A 17630-nucleotide genomic window follows, 5' to 3' on the forward strand; every position below is an offset into this window, starting at 1 on the left:
AATTCCAAATTTAGCTTCTGCTTGTCAGCTGAATGTTAATGAAAAACATAAAACTTGGCTGCAATGCTCAGGAACCTTTCTGAAGGTCAGTCAGGGTTCTGCAAAATTCCCAGAAAGTAGAAATACTGATTACGATGAAGCCCAAAGCTTCTGTATTTTAATTTCATTTTTCAGAACTACATCTAACATGTCAGATTTGCAACAGTTTTGTTTTAACTTGAAATGCAACAAGAAAAGAAATCTAGGCAAATCTTAGTGACCTGCAGATAGGGTAACTTCACAGGAATTACAAAAAGTGTTGTGCACAGCCATCAAAGACAAGTCATCCATTTTATTCTCATAGGTGAGTGTTTTTAATTTGTTTCAAATTCAGATATGTCTCGTATAACTAATGTAAAAGCCTAATAATACCTATGTTCTTGCAAGAGGGACAGAACTGAAAAAGCTAACCCAGATCAGAAGGCTTTCAAAAAGTGATGAAATATCCTGAAGGGTGACCAAACAAGTTCACTGTAATTTTATGCCTGAACTCTGGCTGATCTGAGATTAATCTGTACAGACACTACGTAGTGGCCACTTGGGTAAGTTCTTTCAACACCTGCACTTTCTCTTGCTACTATAACCTGTGTTCTGTATTTCCCACGCACTTTTGCTCCACAGATGATATTTTTCCAATGACTAACAGAAGAAAAACCAAGTTCTTCACGTGTCATCTTATAACCACACGTGCTTCCCAAAACATCTTACGATACAAAGCTGATTCATGATCTCCCCTCTGGGAGAGCTTCACAGACTAAACTCGTAACTAGTTTCTGTCAGAAACTCTTCAGAGGGTGCATGAAATAAACAGCAACAAGGACATAGACCTCAACATACAATTATGTTGCATACAATTCTCCTTGATTCTCTACGGATGTGGCAAGATCTTCAAATACAATTTAGAGAACAAATCCAATGATTTGCCATTTACATCAGCTGAGAAGCCAGTCTGTGAAATTTAGATCATTGTCACATTAGCATGGTTTGCTAGTTGTTCAGAAACTCATATAACCACATAAAACTCTTTAATACGTTAATATGATATTACATGTTATTAATTACCATATGAGATGCTACACCTACTGTCTAGTAAGCTGCAGATCTCCAACACTTTAGTGCGTATGTTCTGCTAAATCAGGACAGTAGAGATATAGATTTCTCTCTGCACAATATCTGCACGTAGAAGAAGAAAACAAGGAAATGGTAGGTGCAGGGCCCTCTTTTACACTGCCTGACTACCTGTTAATTATAGGCTTCAGTGGAGTGATGAACATTTCAGAGTACAACACTGCTTGTTAATTCCCTTGTTTTGTGTTCTTAGATTATGCCTTCAGCCATATTTGAGTAGATACTGGTAAGAAGTCTGCATCTGTCTGAGGTAAAAAGCATTTGCCTGTTGTGGTGCCAAGAGCCAGGAAAATTGACTGCCACTCCATGCATAGTCAGGGGATATATGTTAGAGCAAGAGGTCTGGAAAGATGCAACTCAACTGAATCAAAGTTGAGGAACAAACTTTGACATTAATTACTTTTTTCTTTTTTTTTTCTTTTTTTTTTTTTTTTTTTAAATAAATGCTGGGATGGGAAGAACAGGCTTCTTGTTATGTGCTCTTTGGGAACCCAGTTTAATTCCCAGTGCCTCAGTTGAACTCTTCATAAAACTAAGTTTCAGAAGCATGCTGTGAAGGTGAATTAACTAATATCTCTCAAGAATCTTTGGATCCTAGACTGTAGGCAATACAAACCAAAATCATTCACATTTTTTCTATCTTGCTTCCCATTAACAGTTCATGTAGCTGTAATATATTAATGTAATATGTAGTCTTGAAACGTACATTATCTTCCTATTCAGTATGTTTCAGAATGAGAAAGATTTGAAGAAAAGTGTATCAAACAGCTTTCATTTAGCTTCTAGTGCCCACACACACACCCTATTCTGTTCACATATTAATATGATCTTCCGTCAGCTGCCACATGGAGCTGAGGTAATACGAAGACTGAATCATCTTTTAGCCTCCAAAGGATCCACATGAGGTCAGAGCAAGGTGATCTTTTAAAGTCACGGGTACAACAACACAAAGAAAGATTAGAAATTGCAAATACAATCACAAATTGCTGGAAACTGGGAACTGCAGTCCTAGACATTTCAACAAATCAAGGGAATCCAGCTGAATAATGAAGAGTGAGAAGAAAGCATTTCTGCAGAATCTCAACAGATTTAAAAAAGTTTGTTTCCAGTTCCTTAATAGCACTACTGATGGGGGAGGGATGCAGGTGTTAGAAAACACAGTAACTATTGACTGGAAACAACTTAGCAGAAGGGAATACCATGAGAAATGAAGAGCATTTCAGATGAAGATTATTCAAGGTAAAACAGAAGGGCTGACAAACTGGAGCACTCTTGCTCTCCTGTCTGTAAACTGACACACTGAGAAGATTGCTTTTCTGCACTTACTTGGTATTCAATAGACTGAAACGTTGCAGACAATTTTTCTTGGAGGAAGAGTATTGTCATTTAGATGTTCCCAGTTTAATAAACCAATATTGCACCTACAGATGTACTTAAGGGATTACACTGATGAAGACAGCTCCTGAAGAGCAGTGAGTTTTAAATTCTCGGGGGTTTTGGGGAAGAAGAATATTGATTTTAGAGATCAGAAATGGTTCTAGCAATTTTGAAGAAACCTTAAGTTACAAAAGTAACTTACTACTCAGTACCTACTGAGCCAGACAGGAAACTTTTACATTCTCCCTAGGGTAGGTATGTGGTTTGATACTTGTATCACATTTCCACCTAGGGATATTTTTTATTATGGTTTGCTACAAAAGGCTGCCAGAGAAAAACATTGTTCTCCCATAGAAAATAAAATTAACACACATAAATGCTAATATCCTATAGGTTAGAACACTTCTGAGACATGGAGCAGAATGTCTGTTTACTGTGTAAGTGGTCACTACAAGCCTTGTGAACTACTTAAGTTCTGCTGAAATAGCAGCTTCAGAGATAAGGATTACTTATATGACTGTAGGACCTCATTGGTCCCTTTTTTTTCAGATAATGTATACAATATATAGTAAGATCATGTCTCTTCTCCAAAAGCTACATCTAAGTAGATCAAAAGAAAAAATAGCCATACTAAGATTACTGTGTATTAATACTGGCATTGTGTATTGCTACTTAACAGTACGCCTCTTTTGTGAAAGATCCAGGAACATTACTCTAACTTTTTGATTTCCAGTCAAGTACATTTGTATATGCTGCCTAATTAGGTGATTTGCATTCTTTCTGCTACTATTAACCACTGTAATAACTATCAATAACCATAGTGAAGTCAGAGAAGTCATTATATTTGAGGGACACAGAAGGGTCTCTTTAATAAAAACTATTGCTTTCTGCAGTGGATTCACCAATGGGAAAATGATACATAGTAGATGAAAAACAGTATAATTCAAGGTAAAGGTTAATAGCTATATTAGTAAAAAAGTGGCCACAACTAAGAGCAATTACAGAATTTTCACATCTAGCAATGCTTTTTTTAAACAAATATATAGAAGGAAGAGAACTCTGGGTGTCACTGATTTAGGGTTCCTACACAGAGGTTTCTCAGTGGGATCTGATTTTCTGGAAGTACCAAATATCTACTCCCTGAAGTCAAAACTGGAAAGAAACAAATCAAACAAGCCAACAACACGATTCAATTCCTAAACAGTACACTAAATTGGAGCCACTGAGTATCACTAGTCACTTGGAAGATGGAAGGGTTTTTTTGGTTTGGTTTGGGTTTTTTCCCCCCACAAACTGTAGTTAATGTTATAAGCAATACTACCATGCATATATTTCAGCTTTTACCTGGAATCTACATCCTGATTTTACATGATCCTTATGAGTAATGATTTAAATAAAAACAAACCTTGAATGAATCACTGTAAATTGCCATTTTGCTTTAAGTATTAAAGCTATCTATAATGAATGTATTCCTTGTGCTCTGAAAGAAACATGTCAAATGATTTCATACAATATAGAGGAAAAACAGAGAAACTACTTCCTCCATATAAAATGTAAAACAAGATTTGCTCATGCTATTACAGACATGTAAAGGAAAAGTTATCTAAGAATGGATGATGGACTGGAAATGTTGAGTTCATCAGTAATAGCCTCTGACACAATCAGGCTTGGAATAATATTTAATATCACAAGGATTTCTTGTCATATAGGTGTGTGACAGGCAAAAGTGATTTCTGTTAACACTTATTTGAGCTAAAGCTCAGCTATCTATATTTACGGACATGCAGCTCTGACTCCTTGAATGCATGGATTTTCTGTCAAACTGTGGCTTGCTCTTAATCTCAATGTGCCATGGTTTTTACCTGCTGAATTACCTCAATTCATTACTGAGAGACTAATTAGGAACACTTATGTGGCATTAAACATCAAAACATCCTATACTAAGCAGTTTTACCAATTTCATACGTGAAGAACTGCATTGTTTTCTTTATTTCTAGTCTGTCATGCTATTTTTTTGGATTACTCCTACTGCTTGTAGGAGGGAAGGAAAGGAAAGCAAAAAATCATTCCTGGTTCACATTCTTCACACTACTCACGCCTGTCTAGGCCACTATCCAACCCACTTCATCTCTTTTCAGTCAGAAGAGCACTCCCCTACTCAGGTGTTCCTGATACTACTTCCAAGAAAGTAAAGCAATCCCTTCCCATAAAAAATCCTGTACTCAGAAAGACAACAGCTGTAAATAAACATTGTAATTCCAGAATTGAAGTTGTTAATTGAAAATGTGGAGTTTCTCAAATAAAGGTGACTGTTTGATGGTCTAATTAGTCACTCCTCATACAGAAACTGCTCTATACATTAGATCAGCCTTGTAGCCTCTCTCAGAAATGTTTCTTTTGCAAGGCTGGGGAAAAAGATAAGAAAATGAGAAGTACGCTTTGCATTTGAGACACAGGTGCACCGTGGATTTATACAGTAAGATATTTGGTGGTGATTTTTTTTCCCTTCCTAATGATTTCTAATATTCAGTTTGTTCATTGGATTGTTTCTAAGAACTTTGCTGACAGAGGTTTATCTTAGAGCTCATATAACCTCACAGTCTTGTTAATGAGTGGTAACTGTCAACTCCGTTAAAACTCCTCAACTCAGCTGCTACTCATGTGCCCCAATCTACATTTGTCTGCATTGAATTTCAGTCAGTCTTGAAAGATCCCTCTGCTGCATTTCTTTATGGTTGGTCTTTCACATTTTTTCTTCTCAATAGCTTAGTATAATCAATGAAATTTGTCAATTGGCTATTCACCCTGTTTTCCACAAATAGTTTTAAATGCTAAGTGGCACTGGTTTTCCCCACATACTAGGTTTTGGGGGTTTTTTGAGGTTGGGTTTTTTTGGTTGGTTTATTTGTTATATTGATATCACTGCACACTTTGGTCCTCAGATACCAAAGCAGTTTTAGATATTAATATACCAAAGTTATTGGGTTAGGTATTTCTTCTTGGATTACTGCACCAGGTACATGTGATTAATTACTGTTCATTTGTTGATTTGTTCCATAGCCTCTTCCACAGTGCCTCAGTTTGAGACTCTTCCTTTGATGCATTCCTCATACAATGTCTGTACCGTGCTCCCCAAGATCTCCCATGGTAAAGAGGTTTTAAAAAATTCTTTTAGCTTTTCTGCAACAGCCTCATTTTGCTCTCTTTACACCTTTTATACTCCTACTGTCTTTAGCACAACAGTTTCTGGTAGGCTTCCTCATCCTGAAGCTTCTGAAGAAGAATTTTTTTTTTATTGCATGTTTTTCCTCAAACTTTCTTTGATAGGTTACTGTGCTTTACAATTAACATGCAAGATTTCTCAGTCCTTTCTATTTCTCTCCTTTGGAAACAACCCCACTTTTTAAAGACTCTGCCCTTACTTACCTTCTCTACTGTGCCATTTAGTCATTCCAACTTCCTTTAGCCCTTCACGTCTTTCTGGCAGGTGCTTTGCATTTGCTTTAAGCATTACTTAAGACCAAGTTTAGCTTTAGTTCTTCTTTTGGAGATTTGATGACTAGATAATTTATGAAGCAGTCATTTATTATGGCTAGAGCCTTTTGATTCTAGGGTTCAACCTCAATGTAAAACTTAACTTACTCCCTGGAAGGCAGCATAAGTCCCCCATTACTGCTGCATTTTTCCTGCTTTAGAAGCTATCTGAACACCCTCAACACATCATCAGCAACTTTGTTATTCCAGTCAGCAGGGTAATGACAACATTCTTGTAGTTTTAATATTATATCTGAAACATCCATACAGATGCTCTTTGATTTGTTGAAACGGTTATGTTGTACTGATTTGACTTAAGGTTTTCAGATAGAAAGTATTCATATATCAAGGGTGTGAAAACATTACTTCTGTAATACTTTACCAGGTCCAAAACTATACCTCTTTAGGATACTATTGAATTTTACAATTAAAATTTATAATTAATATTAAGTAGTAAAATAAATATAGCAATACAAACATATTAAAAAACGTATTAAAAAAATGGACCATGCATTCCAAAAGAGACTATATTTATATTAATTATAAGCATTTCTATTTGTTTTGTAAACATATATAGAAACCTCTTCCTAAACAGGCTTTCCTAATTTAAAGGAAGGGTTCTGTTTGTGGACAGCACCTCTTCTATTATCAACACATTATCACAAGAACGGCTCAAGTACGTCCTTTGACTAATATGGAAAGATCTCTTCAGTAGAACTGCAATTATTGGTATGTCTTTTATATGAGACTTTTAAAAGCTGTATTATTTATACTGATACCTTAAGTATCGAGTATGCTAATTCACTGGAAGATAAAACAAATAAATACATTTTGGCAACAGTTAAGGTTACACATATCTGACAACGAAACAGACAAGGATATAACAATATCTCATGCCACACATTAATTATACACTAAACCCAAGGTAAATCCCAAGTGTAAATTTATGAATACAAACTATTATCCCTGATGATTAGGATTTTTGTTTGTTTGTAACCTAATGGAAAATTTCAAACTATTGTAAGAGGAAAAATTAAGATTTAGTACAGATGTTCAACATATAGGACAGCTACACCACTACTCTTGAGTAACAGACTTAGAACAAGCTCTTCTGGTAAGCTTATTCCCCAAGTCCTTTAATAATACCTTTCTGCAGAGAGGTATCTTTGCAACTGTCCTATCTCCTGTCTTGAACAGCTCTGTACAGGCAACCTGTCTTTTAGAAAACCTCATCTAAATTCTGGAGGGAATAGACTCTTTAGCAAATGGACCTAAGATCATAGGAATACAAAGACAACTTCAAAGGTATTCTGTTCTAACCCCAGACATACAGATTTACCTCTGCTCAGGTTCTTGGCTGTAAATCATTGAGCATAATCTGAATGCAGACATGACCTCTGCACTTTCTTTCCAAACAAAGGTGTTTGTGTTCTTTTCATTGTTATTTAAAATATGTTGTTTATGTTGCAGCTGATAAACTTGTGGGAATAACTATTTAAATGAAAACTAACTGCTTGTCAAGAACCAAATAGAGCTAATCCTGATAAGCAGAAAAAAAAAAATATGAAGAAAACCTGAAATAGTGCTTTCATGTTTTTACCAGCTGGTGTTTTTCACTACAATTAGAGAAAACTTATGTATTTTAGAAATTAAATATTTACAAAGGCAATTAATCTGAAAATTCACCACTGTGATTTTAGTTTCATAGACTGTGTGTTATACGATTAGAAACAATGGAGAAGTTTTAAATTTAAACCTTAGATCTCCTGCTTTACTACTTATTGTCTGACAAATTTTTACTGTCATTAAAAAATGTGCATGTGTTGTAGAACACAAAGAAATACAATTTGAGCATTACACATAATATTGATAAAACAACTGAAAGATGATATGTAGGCAAAGTACCTAATAAGGCAAAGAAGCAATTGCTGAGAAGGCAATACATTTAAAATCAACCAATATGAGTCATTACCTTTAGTGCCGTACAGAATACACCACGCAAATAACCCTTTGCAAACTCCACTATGCGTCTAGGAATATTGCAGTCTCATACTCAGCTTTTTTTCAGACATTTTGAGATGAATTAATAAGATGCTAGACCTGAAATCCCTATTCTTTTAAAGCCTCTTAGAAAAAGAGGATATCTTCCTGTTAAAGCATGTTCTGCATGGTTTCACTTGTCACATGCTTCTAGATGAAAAAAGGAGGAAATACCTAACTGTGGTGATGCACATTCTATTTGCCTAATTATCATCTTTGACTTCCTGCACTTTTTTTAATCGTAATTTTTACTAGCTTGATATGCAGTAAATAGGATTATTTAATCTAGAGTTTCAATCATTCAACAGAAGTGTTCCTGTCATTGTATAAACAAGCTAAGTAAGAGTCCAGCTAACATTTCCTTTTATAAATATATCTTGAATGAGTTGATAAAATATACCGAATAGCCAAATGATGCCACAGCATCTTTAAAAAGACAACAAGGCATGTGAGCGTGAAAAGTTACACAGGCAATAAACATGAATGAGCACCTCTCTTAAAATAAGGTTGAGAAGGCACTTGAGAAGTAACTGACATGCTAATTCACACTTGAGTTTGTCAGCATATCTTCAGCTTCATCACCTATTGATTTAATATTAGCTGGTAAATATCCTTAAAAATGAAGTTACCAAGTTCAAGATTAATATAAAAGCATGCAGAATTATCTTTATTTCCTCACTGCCACATCTTATGGATGTAATTGACGCACCACCTCTTTTGTGTTGTTTTTTTTTTAAATACACAAACTAAGTATTTTGGCATTTTACATAATTTTGATATAATGATTGACAGAGACTATGTATACAGAATATGGCATAAGTTAAAGATGCAATTACAGAGAAGGCAAGTTGTACCACACCAACTTCATGGTGGGTCAACCTTGGCTGGCTGCTGAACGCCCACATAGCCACTCTCTCACTCCCCTTCCTCAACAGGACGTGGGAGAAAAGAAGATGAAAATAAGTTCATGGGTTGAGATAAAGACAAGGAGATCACTGACCAATTACCATAACAGATTCGACATGAAGAAAATGGATTCAATTTATTGCCAATTAAAACAGAATTGGATGGTGAGAAAAAAAAGACAAAAAACTAAAACACCTTTCCCCCACACCCTCCTTCTTCCCAGGCTGACCTTCACTCCTTTACTCCCGACTCCTCTACCTCTTCCCCCCGAGGGGCACAGGGGGATGGGGAACAGGGGGCTGTGGTCAGCCCATAGCAGCTCCTCTCTGCTGCTCCTTCGCCCTCACACTTTTCCCTGCTCCAGTGTGGGGCCTTTCCACAGGCTGCAGGGAAACCCCTGCCCCACCGGGGTCCCTCCCGGGGCCGCAGGGGCATCTCTGCTGGGGCACCTGGAGCCCCTCCTCCCCTCCTCCTGCTCTCCCCTCGGGGCTCGCAGGGCTGTTTCTCACCCTGTTTCCCTCAGACAGCCCTGGCTGCCGGGCAGCGTTCTGCCCTTTCTTACCCAGGCTTTCCCCGAGGCACCCACCCGTGGCTGAGGGGCTCAGCTGTGCCCTGCGGTGGGGCCGCTGGAGCCGGCTGGAACCGGCTGTGTCCGGCGCAGGGCAGCCCCGGCCGGTCCTCACAGGGGCTGCCCCTGCAGCCCCCCCACCAGCACCTCGCCATGTAAACTCAATATATGACCAAAATGAAAAACAGAATAAAGGAAGGAACAAGGCTAGGTAGGAGCAAGGCTGGCTTTCCCCACAAAAAAATTACTGCTAAAACGTTTAAGTAAGAAATGGCAGTTCCACCTAAAAGATGTTGGTTTCATCAATATAGTTATTCAGTGTAAAGAACATGTAAAAGCCCCAGAACTTCAGCTGCTGGTGTGTCAAAATCATGAAAGGGTAAGAAGTAAAGAATAAAAAAAAAAAGTCAAGTTTTATACAGACTTTTTCAGTCCATAAGAATCTCAGGGAGGATTAGATCACCTTGACAAAATTATTTTGAACCATTAATTGAAATAACAGTCTCCGCATAGCCAACTGATGTTTTGCAATATAGAACTGACAGACTGTATAAAGCGTCCTCACAAAAACAGTTATTACTTTGACATATTAGCTTCAGTGTTACTGTTTTAACATAAAAGACCAAGTTTCTTCTTGGTGCAATTCCACATTGACTTAAATGAAGTTAAACCAGGTAAACACTTATCTCATGTCTTTGGACTAGGACTGAACTCCAATATGTTCATGCTTTTGTGTTTGTTTGGTTGGTCTGTCAAGTCAAAATGCCCTTGTCAGTCTGTATATAGCCATTTTCTGTCAAAAGACTGCAATGCAAGTACTATGCTTCAGGAAACCTCAGATATGGCTGAACACACTGGAAGAAAGTCAGATTGATCAGCCTGACGAAAGCACTCTCTTCCCTTGAGTTTGATTTTTCCCCCAAATAACCTTTGAATGTTTAGAGATTCCACGTTAAAAATAATAAACAAACCGTAAATGTCCACAGCATTCTATGACTTGTAGAATTTGAGTAATGTGCCTTCAACCTCTCAAAAATAAACCAAATAACAGTTTTTGAATAAAAGTAAGGTTACTATCAGCATGGAGGCGGCAAAGGGGGCTGTCTGTGCCAACAGAACTCAAAAAAAAGCAAGTACACGTGTGCATTTTTATTTTGAAAAGCTTTTGGATTGGCAACAGTCTTGAGTTAGCTTTTTGTAAAAATACAGTAGAAAATGAGATGGCTAACATCATATAGGACCATATAATGTTGCACAATACTGACCTCAGATTTGATGACAGCAGTTAAGATGGAGAGGGCACATTTCCTCTGTTGCTTGGTAAGGCTGCTCCCTGAGCAACAGTGGGAGACAGGAGAATTAAAGAAATAGGCACTGTCCTATATGATCAGTGTCGGCTTTCCATCAACTTCAATGGCACTGAATCAAAATGTTATTTAGCAACAGTAAGGGTGACAAGAATTAGGACCTGAGTAATCAGAGAGCAGAAAATCATAAAGATCAAAATAGATAAAAAGTACTGTAAAATCAGAGGTTAGTGACCTAACGCAATGAAAGTGCTGTAACAGGGAAGAAGATGATTTTGAGTAATCAGAGAGCAGAAAAACCATAAAGACCAAAGTAAATAGAAAGTACTATAAAATCTGAGATTAGTGACTTATGGAGAAACTGTAACAGGGAAGATTATTTTTAATTAAAAGGGCTCTATTAAAAATACAAACCTCTACTTTTTCAGTGCAAACATCTATAATCTCGATCTTTCACAGATTTGCTGAGAGGTCCTTTGGAAGAAGCTGGAGACATCTCAGCTTTAAATTGAATTAAAAATTGTGAATACATTTAATTGTGAAATTAAAAATTCATTTTCTTTATCATAAAAGAAAACACTTTTTTACCAGAATAAATTTTGGAACTGTTTACTTATGTTTAAAATGCTGAAATATCTGATATGCTTATTTTATGTAAACCTCTAACATTGAATAAAAGCATTTTAATTGTAAAACTCCACTTTTGTTTCTTCCTTAGCACTTATTCTAAAGTATGCATATTTTCCCCTTACTGTCACTAAATCTGAGATGTGAAATTGTCTTGATATGATCAGGGAAGATTAGATTCACTCTCCTATATTAGAACTAATTTATTGCAATGACATGTCACCATATTACTTTGAAAAAGAATTTTGAACAACAAGTCTGTTATGCTGTATTTCTGTTTTCAAGAGTAAAATAACAAATTAATAGAATTACTACCTTGAAAATCCAATATAACACCTGGGTTTTCTTTCCTAATCTAACTTGCAGTACAATCATTTCAGGACATTTTAAGAGCTATTGCTTTCCTCCTGCCTTTCCTGTATTCACACTTATTTCCAACTGTTATCTCTGAACTTACCTATACTTCCTTATCTCCCCCATCAACACAAACCTGAAAGTGTTTTTGAATTACAGGTAAAAATGAAAGAACTAAGTAAAGTGTCACTCCCCTTACCCCTCAAATTTGGGAAGAAAAATGCAGTTGAAAAACAACACAGAGTTGAATACCTGAAAAGGCATTCCTATTTACCCTTCAGAGGACATCTGAAGTGGATTAAGAGGTATATGTTCGGTATTTCAGAGATCCGAAGAGTCCACAGAGAAATCAAGTGTCAGTCTTGTTCATTATATTCCTCTGCTATTCCCTCTAATAGCATGACTCACTCAGCCTCAAACCAACACCGATCTTCCCTTTACCACTGCACATTTACTTCTCTCTCCAAAGTAAAAAGGACAGTGAATGTGTAGTTATGACCTACTTCCACTGCAATTCAATTTTAAGAAACATCAGAAGGAGCAGACCTTCTGGAGACAGAGGTGTGAAGGTTCAAAATGAAGAATGTTATGGACTGAAAAATGTACTCTGTTTCTCTTCTTTCCTAAAATTCTGTATTTGTTTTCCATGTCCTGACACGTGAATTATCTAACCTGGAAGCATGCAGAAAATGCGAGAGAAATGCGAACTATATTAGCCATGGCAACTGAGAAATGTTAAAGCTTGCAGCCCCACAGCACAAGTTTTTCTAGATTTCCTCAGGAGAATCTTCATTCCTCTGAGCTAGTGCAGTCGGTACCCAACTCCTCACCAGGCCATGGTGCATTCACCCCCTTTCAGTGGTCCCTTTCAGTGCTCACAGCTATGTTTCCATTGGAATAGTTTTCATCAGAGGGATGCAAAAGACAAGAAGTCTCATATAGCTGAAAGCTCAGTTCTGTGGATTCAAGCTGCTTATTTGAGACAAGGATATTTGTTCCTGCTTAATCAAATTTCCACAGTTTCTCCATTGTGCGTGCACACACACACACATACTTGCACCCACAGATGAGCACTCTGTCAGAACTAACTTTGTTAGATACTATTGATCATTGGGAAGTTTTCAAGAAACCCTCCCCAAGTAATTCATCATTTTAGAAAAAGAAGTCACTGTGGTTTTAAATTCTTTAAAGATACCTTCTTTAATACTAAACTATTTTTGGAGTTGTTTGTTCAGGAAAACATGACCTGAAACATTGAAGACTTACCCCAAATGCAACAGCAGGGAACTAGTTCAATAATCCCCAAACCACAGAAAATACTTAGCATCTACAAAAGGATCATCTCCCATTTCTACCACAACGTCATTTTTCCAGGACCTGTGTTTTGCCATGTTCCTATAAAAACTTTCTGAGTGTGGCTAATACGGATTAATTTTATACAGATTTCCAGTCTCCAAATGACTTTTTTTTAGAGAAAAGAAATAATGACTGAGGAATGGGGATATGCTTGATATTAAAATATAATGATGACTTGTTGTCCTAACACTTGCTGTATAACAGATGATGGCAGTAAATTAATCCATCCTCTTGACAGTCATTTCACGATAAGAATGAGAAACCTTACCATTTTCATTGCAAACCTACCCTATTCTTGTCCTCAATGTGCATTTCCATGACAATGACTGTAATCATTATAACAGCATTGTACATAATGACTCTGCTTTCTGTGATGTTACTCCCAAATTGGGTGTGAAAAATGTGAAAGGACAGATCTCAAATGGCAAAACTCTCACCAGTGAAGCAGAGTAGTCTACAGAATTAATAATTGTCAGAACTGATAGCGTGTTGCCACCGAACAGAAGCCTGGAATTAAAGGGCACCACTCACATAGCCTTCTTTGATAAACTGAGGGGCTTTGCATGAAAACCTCTTATCAAATTAAAGGCACGTAGAATGAGACCTTGATGAGGTGTGTACAATTAAACGCAACATCAGTAAAACATCTGTTTTTCAAAATGAAAAGAAACTCACACACAATGACCACTACTGAAATTTTGCTAATTACTAATATTATGTCAGTCTCAGCCAGGCTTTCCTTTTTTCTGAATTAAAAATATATGCCTGAGCTAATATGATTGATCTTTGCAGTAAATCAGGTCATCAGAACCATCACAACAAATGGAAAATAGAGTACAGATGCTTCTAAGTCCCACAAAGCTTCTGCAAAGATGAGCTTACTAATACTGTGAAGTACTCGGAGTAGAAAATGATGAACACCACAGGGAATTCTTTGAGGAAAAGGGGAGGAAAAATGGTAAGTACAGAGGAAGAAGTGTCCTCAAACAAGGCATGTAGTCACATTCTGACCATGAAGGATTAAAAGAAATCCTATTCATTGATCTCCGTAAATGTAGCGTTAATAGAGTGGTCAGAGGATGAAAGAAAATACATAGTGCTATCATAGGAACATAAAATTGAAAGGGACTATCCTTCAGCTCACTGAATCCAGGCCTCTGTTCTTGCATGCAATCATGTCTATAAATGCTTTCACAAAGACAAGCACGCTTTACTTTGAAACCCCTTCAGATATTTGTTTCCACTCTATTAGTAGACTCTTTCAGAATCTCACTTATTTTCTTATTTCCATTCTAAATTAACTCATGGCCACCAAACCCTCATTTTTTCAAGTAAAAGCTGAATCAACTTAAATAGCTCTTCTCTTTCCCTTGTGGTTTCTTCTGAAGTGTCTTTATAGAATAATACATGCTCTCCACTATTATTTGTGGGAGTAATTAAACAAACATATTTTATTCTCCACCGCCACCCCAACCATAGTATTCAATTTTCTCTGTATAGCTTCATATATAAATTCATGTTGCTTGGCCAAAAATAATCAGAGCAGTAAACAGGTTAACATAATTTTTCACAATGGCTTCAACACCACTCTATCTCTGTTTTGATTATCTCAGCTTTTGCAGCTTAGTATCATATTTACCTTCTTTAAGGTATGACAGTAGAGGCAATAATTGATCTGGTGATCAGATCTTTCTTTTCTTCTGTCACTTACACCTGGCAAATCAGTAGTGTATAATAGAAATTCATGATATTGTTCTGTAAGAGCCTTATCACATTGTGGTCCTGAGGTTTACTCTGTATCTCCATATCCAAATCTTATTCATGCTATCTAGCTCTTTCCAGACAATGTTTTGATTCTCCTGCATAGCTTTGCATCAGCAACATATTTGTAAAATGTTTCGTCTATTCCAAAGTAATTCATGAAAATGTTAATCAGTCTAAGATGAGTCTGGAAGCATATCTCCTCATCCCCTTACCCATTTTAAAAGCTTCTTTTTCAATGCAACCCACTATCTCCATTTAAAAAGGTCCTTCCCCAGTTTACATTTCCTGCACAAATCTCAACAATTTTCAGTATGTTGAAATACTTGGTATTTTACTAAGGTTGGCATAACTAAATAATTTTTTTTTTTGGTCTTTATGTTAACAGTGTCTTAAATACAGATGCTCCACTTGCTATTTTTAGTTCAGATGATACTCTTCAAATTTGAAAGCCCTTGCTACCAGACATCTGTGATTTCAGAAGGTACTGGTTTCCTTGGATATTTTTCATACTCTCAGATATAATTTTCAGGATTCCCAACTTGAAGGCAAACTAAAATGAAATAGTTCTTTTTCCATACCCTCATCCCCATTAACCATCTTTCTTCACCCCTCATATTCAATGTCTTTCTCCATTTTCATTAAGGAAATTAAGATTCATCTAGATTATGTAATAAAAAATTCTATCATAATGCTGAAAGACAGTATTCAGGGGGAGAAAAGCTCCATCTGTCATACATCTTGCAATAAAGCTACTTATACAGTTTTGTGTTATTTTAATGCAAATTTAAAACCCAGGCTATACAGACAACATTACACATGATAAACCAGACTTCAATTGGCCAGCCTACAACTGCATCAGCATGAACTTTATGCCTGAAGCTCACTATATATGTCAAAACATAAATGCAGGGCTGCTTGTTCTCACAGGCTTTTGAGGAACTGTAACAAGGAACACACCTCCTGCCTCTTTTTATGAAGAAAGTCACAGAGGATTTCTCTTTGGAGGAGTCCTTTTCCACCCTACCCTCAGAATGGAATGAATACTCTGTGGAGCCTAGACTGTACTTATAATATTCCCTGAAGTAGGACTGAATATTATTCTGAAGTAGTCTGGAAAAGTCTTTAGCAGTGACATATTTAAGCCCCATGCATTTAGGGTTCTAGAATCTGATGTAAGAGGATCAGCTGCACTCCGTGTTTAGCTGAGCTCTGAAGAAACACTATTTTATCATATTTTCATATCTTCATCCTATTTACTTTAATTTATCTTTTTTCTTTATAATAAACATAGAGAGTATACATAGACAACTGGCAAGTTCACTGTGCATGTATGTAGCAATCCAAGAGGTGTCCTCCTTCAAAAAAGGAGGTGCCATGTAAGGAGATATCTGGTTTTCCTCTATCAATGCCACATTTCAGGGGATGGGAAAACCAAAACCAAAACCAAAAAGAAGACAACAACCTTACCTTTCCTACATACTGAGGATCTGGTCCCATGTGTTCTTCTAAAACAAAGAACTGATTCCACACCCATCCACGCTTGGGACGATGATGCACTTCTGTTTCGCCTTCTACGTGTTTGGTTTGATTTCTAGTCACCTTGATGGAGCCATGGTGAGCAGCTCCATAACACCTCTGCACAAAACAGAGACAAACTAGGACTGGGCAGATACAAGATGTACTTGTAATTCTCATTGTAGGATAAGCTTCCTGTTCAAGGTTTTCTTTCTCTTGTCTTTTTCAGAAGTAAATCCTTTAATAAGTTCCCGAGACAGAAGGTGAAGCCTGGTTCAGAAATACAGTCCAAAATGGGTTTTTCTGCTGGTTCATGGTTTAGCTGCCCATTTGGGAAAGCTCAAATTATATTTACATTATGAAAAGCTGACTGGAAAAATTGATATTTCTTCTGAGGTCTTCACAATAGAGTTCCACAGCCGACCATTTTCTATCTAATAGGGAAAGAAAAGAAAGCCACTTACTTATCACTAAAACCAGCAATTTTCAGGTTTCTGACCTTAGATTACACTCACAGCTGTACTAACCAGTCTCTCAAAGACTCTCATTGTAACTAAAATTTCTTTTCAATCCTTCCTGTAAAAGTGTTTTTAGATTGGTTTTATTAAAATACCTTAAGAATTAGCATGGTTCTTCCAAGCTATGAAAACATTCACATTATTAAAAACTGGATGATTCAGGACAGTTCCTTTGGCCTTTACCTGCAAATCACTGACCTGGTCTAGCAGTAAAATAAAATCACTGCTACAGTGTCATTAGATAGTTAGTGATTGGTAAATCATTTCACATGACTTCTTGATATTCCATACACCACACAGAGATCCAACAAGGTGAAAAATACCAAGGCTGTGATGGGTTTCAACAGAAAACCTCCAAAATGAGCTTTGAGGATTCTGAGTCAACATTAGAGCATACTGACAGGAACTTTCAGTCAAAATGTGCACTTTTACATCCTGTGCTTACATAATATCCAACCAATATCATATTGGAACCTCATAAAATTATTTCATACTGACAGAAAGTTCAGGTACTGTTGTTTAGATGATCAGTATTATTTTTATAAAAGCATCTAAGTTCCCAGTGACAATATTTTCTCAACTTCAGAAAGGAAAATC

At 36.7% G+C, this 17630-nt stretch overlaps 1 protein-coding gene across 3 annotated transcripts in view; it reads right to left on the bottom strand.

The window, feature by feature from the left end:
- Positions 1 to 16695, bottom strand: part of CDH18 (cadherin 18) — a 195126-nt gene extending 178431 nt beyond the window's left edge. For all 3 annotated transcript variants that reach the window (XM_050891432.1, XM_050891430.1, XM_050891431.1), the window contains exon 1: positions 16468 to 16695. In XM_050891432.1, coding sequence (XP_050747389.1) covers positions 16468 to 16695 — 228 coding nt within the window. The remainder of the gene's footprint in view (positions 1 to 16467) is intronic.
- Positions 16696 to 17630: the final 935 nt, after the last annotated feature.

This window comes from Gymnogyps californianus, chromosome 2, assembly GCF_018139145.2.
Source record: "Gymnogyps californianus isolate 813 chromosome 2, ASM1813914v2, whole genome shotgun sequence".
Classification (NCBI taxonomy): domain Eukaryota; kingdom Metazoa; phylum Chordata; class Aves; order Accipitriformes; family Cathartidae; genus Gymnogyps; species Gymnogyps californianus.